Source organism: Bos indicus x Bos taurus, chromosome 10 (genome assembly GCF_003369695.1).
Source record: "Bos indicus x Bos taurus breed Angus x Brahman F1 hybrid chromosome 10, Bos_hybrid_MaternalHap_v2.0, whole genome shotgun sequence".
NCBI lineage: Eukaryota > Metazoa > Chordata > Mammalia > Artiodactyla > Bovidae > Bos > Bos indicus x Bos taurus.
This window is the reverse complement of record NC_040085.1, coordinates 82,447,425-82,457,975: the sequence shown is the minus strand read 5'-3', so window position 1 is coordinate 82,457,975 and position 10,551 is coordinate 82,447,425. Positions and strand designations below refer to the sequence as shown.

At 47.1% G+C, this 10,551-nt stretch overlaps 1 protein-coding gene across 1 annotated transcript; it reads right to left on the bottom strand.

Annotated features, from left to right (window-relative positions):
• Nucleotides 1-2,988: 2,988 nt before the first annotated feature.
• AHSA1 (activator of HSP90 ATPase activity 1) lies at nt 2,989-10,504 on the bottom strand. The gene is made up of 9 exons (XM_027552532.1): nt 10,280-10,504; nt 8,710-8,900; nt 7,015-7,097; nt 6,483-6,600; nt 5,355-5,443; nt 4,374-4,502; nt 3,817-3,918; nt 3,498-3,549; nt 2,989-3,382 (listed from the first exon to the last, which is right to left on the bottom strand). The coding sequence occupies exons 1-9, from the start codon at nt 10,357-10,359 to the stop codon at nt 3,210-3,212; spliced, it is 1,017 nt and encodes a 338-aa protein (XP_027408333.1). The 5' UTR covers nt 10,360-10,504; the 3' UTR covers nt 2,989-3,209.
• Nucleotides 10,505-10,551: the final 47 nt, after the last annotated feature.

The following is a 10,551-nucleotide window of genomic DNA, read 5'->3' as shown; positions in this document are numbered from 1 at the left end:
TGCTAAATGGAGGATTTTAGGAGTGGCTGGTGTCAAAGCTGGGAGGGGCCCAGGAAATAAAGAGAGGGCCCTCCCCTGCTGTGGTCCAGTGTAGGCTGTCCTAGCTCACCTGGCTGTTATTCTTGTCTTGGACCCCGGGAGCCATCTGTGACCACACATCCAGCAAGAACACCACCGCTGTTTCTAACTTAGCTGCCTTGGCCACCTGGATGGCTTTGCCCCATTCCCCCCGCCCTGGGTTACCTCATAAAGGTCTTTTGCCAGGCAAGACTGGTCACATTGAATTCTAACTAGTGTTTAAACAACCCATAGTACAAACCTGCCAGATCCTGCTGATGGTCCTGGTCTCTTGGCAGACAGGATGTTTCAGCTCCTTTGTCTCATTATTCACAAAAGGGACTCAGATGTGCTTCCTTGTTTCCTCCATTACAGTTAGATTTTCTTAACATGTTGAAGTGCTCCTCAAAATCCTTCCTTGGTATCAATGTCACCTGGGATATTAAAATGTAAGCTCACGGCTACACCCCACACCCAGGATGAGTCACTGGGGTAGAGTCCACTCTCCTGCATTTAACAGGTTCCTCTCAGGTAGTACTTTAGTTGAGGTGAACCCTTAGCCTAGGATTTGGAATTTGGCCAGTTAACCAGCTTTCCTGCTTAAAGGAAAACACGGGGGCCTGGGAGCCCAGACGTCAGCAGGAAAGGGATCTTCCCAACCTAGGGACCAAACCCAGGTCTCCCACACTGCAGGCGGATTCTTTACCAGCTGAACTACCAGGGAATCCCCAGGTAACATGCTGCCAGGTGCCAGAACTTCTCTGTCCATCTCTAATGCTCTCGTGAGTGCTAAGTCGCTTCAGTCGTGTCTGACTCTTCATGACCCTATGGACCAGGCTTCTCTGTCCATGGGATTCTCCAGGCAAGAATACTGGAGTGGGTTGCCATGCCCTTCTCCGGGGGATCTTCCTGACCCAGGGATAGGTCTCCTGCATTGGCAGGTGGGGTCTTTACCACTGTCACCCCCTGGAAGCCCCTAATGCTCTCATAGTTAGCTATTACACCCATTTTACAGATGAGGAAATTTGTCCAGTTTGTTAGGTGGTGATATTTACAATTGAAACCCAAGCCAAAGTTTCTAGCTCTGGCATTCTGCTTTTTAGGCTCTGATACCTAACCAAATGCTGTCAGTGAGACAGAAGTGGTAAAAATTGTAACAGCATCAGTACTGGGGATGTGAATGTTGCTGAGCTCTCACATGACAGCTACTTTGCCTGGTGCTTTTTTACTAAGGCACTTGTAAACTTTGCTTCAGAGTTTTCCTAGGTATTCTGGAATTGGTAATTTTCCAGCCAGGTGTGAAAGTGGTGCTTCTTTGTTACCAGTCTCTGTGTTAGAAGGGGGTCCGTTTGTGTTTTTTTTTTTGCCACACCACATAGCATGTGCTATCTTTAGTTCCCTGACTAGGGAATGAACCTGTACCCCCTGCATTGGAAATGCTGAGTCTTAACCACTGGACCACCAGGGCAGTTCCACAGAGTTCTTGATTTGATACAAGCTAGAGTCCAGATACTTTATTTTTTATAAAAGTACTTTTCGGACCCCCCAGGCAGCAGACATAATGCCCAATTAGACGAAGATTGCTTCAGTCCAGCACTTGAGTATTTCAAGCCAGGGGGTGGGGGGATCTTGGGGGTTCTAAATTATCCAGACCAGTACTGACTTTCTGCTTTAATTATATTTTGACCAGCTCATATTGGCAGGCTTAGCCTGCAGGGATCCATGCCACTTAATAAAACAGGCAAAAATAGATGAAGGAAAGCGCTGTGGCTGCAGGGAATGGTGTCTGGATCAGAAGACGCTGACTCACCCCAGGGTGGACCCGGGTGGGGCTGGTCCAGGAAATGACCCTCCCTGTGCAGGCAGTTGGGCTTCACCCGTGGTGCTAGTGGTAAAGAACCTGCCTGCCATCGCAGGAGACATGAGATGCAGGTTTGATCTCTGGGTCAGGAAGATACCCTGGGGGAGGGCATGGCGGCCCAGGCAACTATTCTTGCCTGGAGAACCCCCATGGACAGAGGAGCCTGGCAGGCTCCAGTCCATAAGGTTGCAAAGCTGGGACATGACTAAACACGCATGCATGTAGGTAGCTTTTCACTACCTGGAACACGGCAGCCTGGACCCCACTAAGGTCAGTAGCACTGACCACTCGGTCAGTGGTCAGAAGCTTGTTTAATGGAACCAGGTTATTTCAAAATACTCTTAACAAGGATTTTCAATTTTTCCTCTTTCTGGGAGTAATAGGCCTGGAATGTCCTACTCCGGGAGGGATGCCTAACATGCTAGAAATGTAGCTGCTGTGGGGATGAATGCAATGACAAGGCAGTAGGCAAGTTTGGACTTGAGCATTGGCTCTGCAGTTTCTCTGCTAAATTATCTGTGGTAGGATCTGGGGTATCCATTAAGAAACACAAGGACCAGGTTCTTATAAAACAGAAATGGTGGTAGTATCTATCTCACAGGGCGGTTGTGGGGGCTAATGAAGTTACTGTAAGGAAACTGCTTAGTGCAGTGTCTGGAACGTAGAAACTGCTCAATAAACAGAACCTCAGTGAACAGAACCCCAGGATCCACAGGGTGGGGAATCTCTGTCTGCATCTCAAACCAGCGCCTGGTGATCATCTTTTTGCAAGAGGGTAAGAGGCCATGGGGAGTGGGAGCCCCAGGATGCCACCTCCACCAGCCATGGAGTTTATTGGTACTGTTTACCGCAGAGTACCATCCCCACCCCTGCCAGGCTACATTTGACTGCCCTTTTTTGCCAGTCTTCATTATGAAAGGATGTGAGCTCAGGAATGCTTGCTGGTGAGAAGCAGGCTCCCTTCATGCCTCTTGATTATGTACATTTAGCCAGAAGAAGACAAAACCCTTTTTAACCTTCAGGGGAACTCTAATACCAGCCACCCCATCAACACAGGTTCCAGACATGCATGTTTTTTAAATTACGTTTATTTAGCGTATGTACACATAAAAGAGAAATCACCCTCTGTTCCCACCCAGCAGAAAACATGCACAAACCCAAGGTATACATGAAGGGACAGGGCCCCAGCCCCAAGTTAGTGGTTGGGATGGTGCCATCCTGTGAGTCACAAGCCCCGGTCAGGAGAGGGCTGGACTGAAGTGTTGGGCAGGCTGTACCCCCGCTGCGGGGCCTAAAATAAGCGCGCACCATAGCCAAAGGTCTGTTTGATGCCCTCAAAGTAGTACCGCTGCCAGCCCTGCCTCGTCCTCTCCTCCTCTGGGGCGGGGATGCCTCGGCCTTCCATGCACAGCTCAGTTTCTCCGTTCTTATCGATGAAGGTCAAGGTGATGATGGCAAAGTGCCCTGGGGGAAGGCAGAAGGGAGGGAGGTTTCAGATCCAGGGTTTCCATAGGGGCCTGAGGCGAGGGGGAAAGAAAGGGTTCTGGGGTAACGGCAATGAACAAACATGCTTGCTTACCTTCTGGCCAAGATTTAAACCTCCATTTCATCGCAATGTATTTCTCAGGGACCTGAAATAATCAGAGAGGTCAGCCTTTTTGATATTTGCTTTCTCCCAGAAGAACTAATTTTATCCCATGAAGGAAAAAACTATAGGAAAGTGAGAGAGTCCAATTGTAGCATTCCTTTGAAAAACAAAATGAGCTTTTACTGACCCAAGAGATTAAAGTCTTAAATTTATCTACAGAGCTGGAAAGAAAAAGGCCGGGAGTGGGGAGGAAGGGACACATTATTCTTCTAAGCTGATAAAAGCCACGTCCTGGCTAGCAGGAACTCACCAGATCAGTGAATTCTCCAGAGACATTGCCGTCTACCAAGTGAAACTTGCCACCTTTGTCTGCTTCCAACATAGCAGGAGCGTGGGTGAAGGCCTGAACGAGCTGCAGAACAAAAGGAGGTAGGAAGATGTGCGGCTCTTGGGGGGACCCAGGAGAAGTGCTAGCCGACACCTGCGTGCCTCAGCTCTCAATTCCAAAGACACTACTCTGCCCAAGAACCAGCTTCAGGTTCTTTTCTGTTCCAGTAGAGACCACGCTTCAACTCAAATAATTCTTTCTAAATCCAGGATGCCATTACATTGGATCCATTTACTTTTCTAACATGAATGATTCCAGTTGTTCCCACTTACAGGACCCAAAATTAGTACAAGGAGAAAAAAAAAGGCAAATCCACTTTAATGAGTGGTGGCTTGAACATGTCTTTCCTTTGCCTCTTTGAGAACAAGGAAAGTCTCGTGGCTCCACTCAGCACTTTTCTGCAGTGAGAGGATGTCCCCACAACTCTAGTCACCTGGAACGGCAGACGCCAGGAGCTGGAAGGACAGGACTGTACTTACCTCTTGGGTGGTAAAAACTCTATAGAGCTCCTCTGGTGATGTCAGGAAGCTTTCTCTAAGGGTGATCTTACAAGTGGGGATTTTGACACCAACGGGTCTGGCCTGGGTTTTTGAAGGAGCAGACTTAGCCTGTGGAAGTGGCAGTGAAACTGTCAGTTTATAGAGTACTGGTGAGACCTCACTTCACAGGGCTGCAGGGACACACTGCCATTCAGTCTCACAAACCTTGTCACCTCCAAGGCTAAACTACTCCAGGGGCTCAGAGGAAATGTATGTGCATGGGCATTTCTGTGAGGAGGGGGATTTTCTCAGCACACTCAGTGCCACTCTGGGCGAAAGAAAAGTGATACTTCTTTAAAGCCCATGCCAGAGGACACACTAAATCATTATGTACTTCTGGAGAGTCCTGTGTAATCCTCAAGCAGAATGTCTGTTTAAATAGTCAGAAGCAGCACCCCCAGAATATCCTTCCGAGTGTGACAAAGGGGCAGGAGGGCTGAAAACCAGGTGCTGAAGCCAAACCAAACAAGCGCCAACTCCAGAAAACAGTTTGTCCTCCCCTCCAGTGGGATGAAATCAGTCAGTTTCCTGTTAGGTGAGGTCAGTGACCTAAGTAACCTCTGACACTTTGATGAGAACTTTAATATCAAAGGATGAAACGTAGATATATTATTTTAGATGCATACAGGGGAACCTGCGTTCATAACCTCCTCACTGGTGTTAAATACCAAGAGTTGGACTCTGAAGCCCCTGATGGCTTGATGGCTTCCATTTGCTCTAGGAGTCTGTCATAAATGAATAAAAACCAGGTTAAAGATGGGGCAACATACAACTACATTCTGTGGACCCTGAAAAGCAGCACCTCTGGCTCGGAGGTTAGGGTGGGAGAGAAAAAGCTGAGATACAGACTTAAGGAAGAGGCAGTGTCTCAACTCCCTTTCCAGACAGCCTCCTGCCCCACCATGCAGGGATACTGGTTACCTTGCGCTCCTCAGTTTTCAGTGCTGGCGGCCCGGCTGGGTCTACTGACTCTCCATTCATTGTAGGCAAGATCATACCCTGCGTGAATTCTGAAAAGACAAAATCCAGCTCCTGGAAGTTATTTCTTGGGAGCTGAGATTTGGGGCTTCACCGTAGTTCAAAACATGGCCGTCCTAACTCAGGAGGAGGTAATGACAACAGAAGGAGGAGTCGATCCATTTTACGTCTTTCCCTTTGATCCATGCCACATGGGTACCTGAGTGTATCCTACAGAATGCAGTATGGTCATTAGGATTACTTGAAACCCCCAACTCAATCAGAAGCATCACAACTTGTTAAATGTGTGTGAGGTCTACTGCGGATGGCAGCCAATGACTGCAGCGGCACTTCCAAAGCCTTCAAGAGTGGGGAAGATGCTCACAGCTGCATATTTAGTCCCCTTCTCCACTCTGCTGTACCTCTGTAGGACAGCCACAACTATTAGGGCATCAGAGCACTGGTTCCCACCTCTACACTGGCTCCCTCTGATGGTCACCAGAGGTACTCCGACACCCAGACCAGATCACGTGGGCAAAGCTGGAGTTCAGGGGGACAGCTGAGAGGACTACTATTCAAGTAATCCTAAGAACAGTCCAGGACTGTGCTCAATCTGGAGATGCCGGGTCTTTAGATCAGTGAGTCCAACAGAAATACCACCTCAGCCTCAAATGTAACACTACATTTTCTAGTAACCACCCTAAAGTGTTAAAATGGACACGTGAAATTAATTTTGACCACATTCCCCTCATATATCCATTCTACCATTTGTGTGTTGTCAGTATCAGATAATTGAGATATTCTTCTTTTTAAAAAAATACCAAGTCTTCAAAATTTATTACATATTTTATACTCAGAGCACATCCCAATTTGGACTGCCACATTTCATGTCCTCAACAGCCAACACATTAGACAACACATCTCTAAATCTTTCCCTAATTCAAACTTTACAGACTGATTTCAAGATGAAATAAGCCTTCTCCGCCCAGATTTCTACTCATTTACTAAAGAAAGAACTGTCAAGCCCCTTAATTAGCATCTGACAGGTGGAAAACTATCTTCTCAAGGCACTTATAACTACTCAAAGGATACCTGTTTTGAGGGTGCTGATGTAAATTCCCATTGCTTCTCTTAGAAGTTTCACCCCTTCTTCCTTCATTAAGGCCACGAGATTTGTGTCAGGCTCATCTTTGGCAAGGCTCACACTAATCTGAATGAAAGATCAGAAGTAGGTGGTAAATAGCTTGAGAGGCACCCACATTAGGAGATGTAGGTGCCGAGCAGTCAGATAACCGCTGACATTTGCAAAGGAAATGCATGACAGTTGAGGTATTCGTACAATCCCCATGAGTGTTTCTTCTCAAGGTCTCTCTGCTACCTACTGCCAAGACAAAAGTGGCTAATGTTAAAACTCACACCACTCACTAAAGCAAAGTAACTGAATAAGCATAAACTGCTCGGGAAGCTCCTAATGGCACCACAGACCCAGAAAGTCGTCTGCAGACTGGGGTTCTGAATGCTTAGGCCAAGCCTGGTCTGTAATCTTGAAGACAGATTATTTTTCTCATCTGAGAATAAGAGGATGTAGGAAACTCAGACAGATGAGGAATTGGAAAGCACAAACCTCCACTTCATCCACGCTATTTTCATCAGACAAATTGGGGATCTCCACATGGCCCTTGTACTGCACTCCAGACTTAGAGGTACCTGTCGAAAGTAATGCAGTATTATCAGTCTCCTCCTCCTCCTCAGGCTAAGTCTTCTGCTCTGGATGTGTAACTGGCATTTTGCTTATGCTTCTTTTGGACAACTGAACCTACCTTCTTTATTTTGAGAGAAGGTGGCTGCCACGCTAGAGGCAACCATTGCCCCCCTCCCTGAAATGTCTTTCCTCATCAGATTTCTGGAGACTGTGTTACCAGTGTGAGACTAAGAGCTACGTGAATTCAGCACTAGCCTGAATTCTGCTGAGGAGGACCTAGGTTAATAGCTAATACTGGCAGTTTTGCTAAAACGCTTGTTTTGAAAATACAAATTTGTTCCAATGCTATAGGTATATTAAGTGACAATTTGATTGTAATATGAATTCCATATTTGCTTATATGCACTTTCATCCACAAAGAAACCCAAACAGAGCTAAACGGAGCTGCATAGGAAAACACAAAACACATGTCTCAAACGTTAATCTGACAGTGACCTCAGTTCACCACGTGTGTTACAAGCCACACCATCCACGACTGGTATTATAATGCTCCTTCTGATTTCCCGTGACACTCCTTCCATCACCTCACAATAACCCAAGTACCTCAGTGCCCCTGATGCCCACTTTCACAAGCAAACCTCAGGTTTTTGTCAAGGTAAAGCACGATATTTGTCAAATGATTTACGTTCTTATGATTTAACGTGTAAACTGTGCCACCAATTTTTACATTACTAAATTTAAAAAAATATCACTGATGAAGCTTTTGAGCATCCTGTCATGTCCCTAACCCTATCTTCCCTACAAGCTCTGTGGTTTTTGTTGGAAGTTTCTGCATAGTGTGGTGAATTTTAGAAACACGTGTCACGTTATAGCAGAACTGACTGTGTTTCAAAGTTAACATTATTTATCTTTACCTCTCTAGGCCTCAGTTTCTCAATCTATAAAAAGGAGGCTGGGAAAGATGATACCTATGGTTTCTTCCAGACTGCTATGCTTTAATTAAAAAAAAAAAAAAGACAAAAATACATTTTGCCTCTGTTACCATTCAGTTGAGAAGAATTTACATGTTTTGCCCCATACATGTACTCTTTTAACTCTACTGTCTTTCCTTCCTGTCAGGACCATCCAAGGATGGCCCCAATTCTATCCTAATATCCTCACAAAAAAGACATTAAGCTAGAGAATAAAACCAGCCCCAGTTATAATCACATGCAAGCAGCATTATCACAGCACTCTAAACTATTAGGTTCACACTAGAATTAAAAAAACAAAAGCCAAAAAACTCCCATAGCCTACTTTCAAGTCATCCAAGAGGCAGAAATAGCTAGTCTGAAAAATGTCACATTGTATGCTCCCAAACAGGACAAGGCCCAGAGGTTCAGCAGCCCAGTTGCTACATCAGTAGGGACTTGTGAGACCCACAGACAGGAGACCCATTTAGTGTCCTGCAGCGGCAGAAAAATTTCAACATTCGATACTGCTTCCTATAGGACTCTAAAGCAGCACTATCTCCCTCAAAAAAAGTTCATAACCTCTCAAAAACTGTTCTCCCTGGCTCTTGAATAGGTCAATCAAAATGTGATTAACCCCTGTCCTCAAAGCCGAGCACAGACTTACCTGTCCAGTTTAGTTTGACGCTCCACTCATAAAAGAAGATAAGTTTGCCTTTGCGATTGTTAATGGATGCCTCTCCATCAAGCTTACTCACTTCTGTCACCTCGCACTTGCCTTCCTCATTTTGTACACGTACAGCCAGGAACAGTGTTTTCAGCTTATCTGTGGACCAGTTTGAAGCATCCCTTTCTGTCCTGCAAAACAGAAACAGAGCTATGGACCAACAGCCAAATGAAGGATACACTGCTTGCTCTATGCAAGAGCACCCAAGGCTATACGAGGCTGGAAAAGAACACAAAAGCCTCAGTCCCACTCCAGTATGTCCACAAATGTGTTACTCTTTTAGGAAGACCAGGAGTCAATAAGGACTGTCTGCTGTATAGCATGACAGTCAATTACTGTCAATAAGGACTACTGCTGTATAGCATGGTTTCAAACTTAATGGAAAATTCTGCTTTCCTTTCTCAGCATGATGGTGCTGGGGTCAGTACTGAATACTTTAACATGGCGCCCCCGTCTGACCAAATGGAAAACTGTGCGCTTCTGAGGTCAGGAGCACACAAGGGGGCCGCAAAACGCAGCGCTGAGCTAAAAGGTCCAGTTAAGAAGAAACCAATAATCTTGATCCCATTAGCGCAGTGTTTTGACCTATCAAATTCAGGCTGTGTTATAAATTTTGTGCCCTCCAAATGGCCCTGAAAACAATGAATGTCCAGGGTTTTAAAACAAACAAAAATGAAAGCCAACCATTCTATGTTAAGAGGAGAGGACGCAGGCTGAAATACAAAGGAAAACTATCTACCTTCTAACTTTCTAATAAACAAAAGTAAGATGAGCTACAACAGAGTAAAACTACAGTGTACGCCCAAAGTTCAGTGGACTCAGAAGGAATAAGAAAATATTACTTGCAGAACATTTCATGAAAGAGAGTAGGCTTTTAAGAGTGGTTGGATTATAAACTATGATTGCCCGGCAACCAGCGGCAGTCCCTGGAGCGACGATACAAGCAACTTAACAGTTCCGGGTGAGAGGCCACGGCGCCTTGGAGCATCACTCAGTTGTGAGCACTTGCAGATCACGTTCTAAGACCTGGCTTTCTGGAGTGAGGCAGCGATCCCTTATGACTGACTTTTAATTCCAGCCGAAAGTCGAAAAAATAGTAACTCCAACCCTCTCGAGCCTAACACTGCAATCTCTCAATACTAGACACGGCAGTTTTGGGTCTCAATGACGCCTCCGGCCACGTGTGAGAAGCATCTCTCCGCTCAGGCTGAATGCAGCAGCCAGAGGGGGTACGTCCTCCTGTGTGAAACCCCCTCGTCTGGGATGCAGTCTTCTACGTCGTCCCCCCACCCGACCTCCGGGCTTCCCCTCCACCCAATGAAACGGAGGTCTGAGGCTGGAGGGGCCTGCGACTTACGGACCCCTGGAGACAGGAAGGACCCACGCCCATCTCCTGCCAGGCAGGGCTGCCTAGACCCCAGTAGTGTTCCGGTCAAGGTTCCAGGGTACCCTCCGGCGCAACCCCCGGCCCGGCCGCAGCGCTCCCTCGGCCTGGCCCGCTGGCCCTCACCAATGCCAGTTGTTGACGTTGGTGGCGTCCGCCCGCTCCTCCACGATCCAGCGTGGGTCGCCCTCACCCCACTTGGCCATCGGCTCTCCTACCGCGCCGCCACCAGCTCCCGAGCAGCCACAGCCACAGCCTCAGGACAGCCCGGTCGCGGCCGCCCGGCAGCGCCTGGAAACTACTAGAAGAAGCTGCAAGATCCTCCTGGCTTGCTTTTCCCTCCACCCCCCGCCCCTCCCCGCCTTGACTTCCGGCTCCGCCTCCCTCCCGCCGGGTAC

Bases quoted from the DNA above. Each gene is read 5' to 3' on its own strand.
- AHSA1 (XM_027552532.1), bottom strand. From the start codon at position 10,359: ATGGCCAAGTGGGGTGAGGGCGACCCACGCTGGATCGTGGAGGAGCGG. The intron at 8,901-10,279 runs GTGAGGGCCAGC...TCTGTTTTGCAG, and splicing joins AACGTCAACAACTGGCATTG to GACAGAAAGGGATGCTTCAA. The intron at 4,503-5,354 runs GTAACCAGTATC...CCACTTCCACAG, and splicing joins TGAAAACTGAGGAGCGCAAG to GCTAAGTCTGCTCCTTCAAA.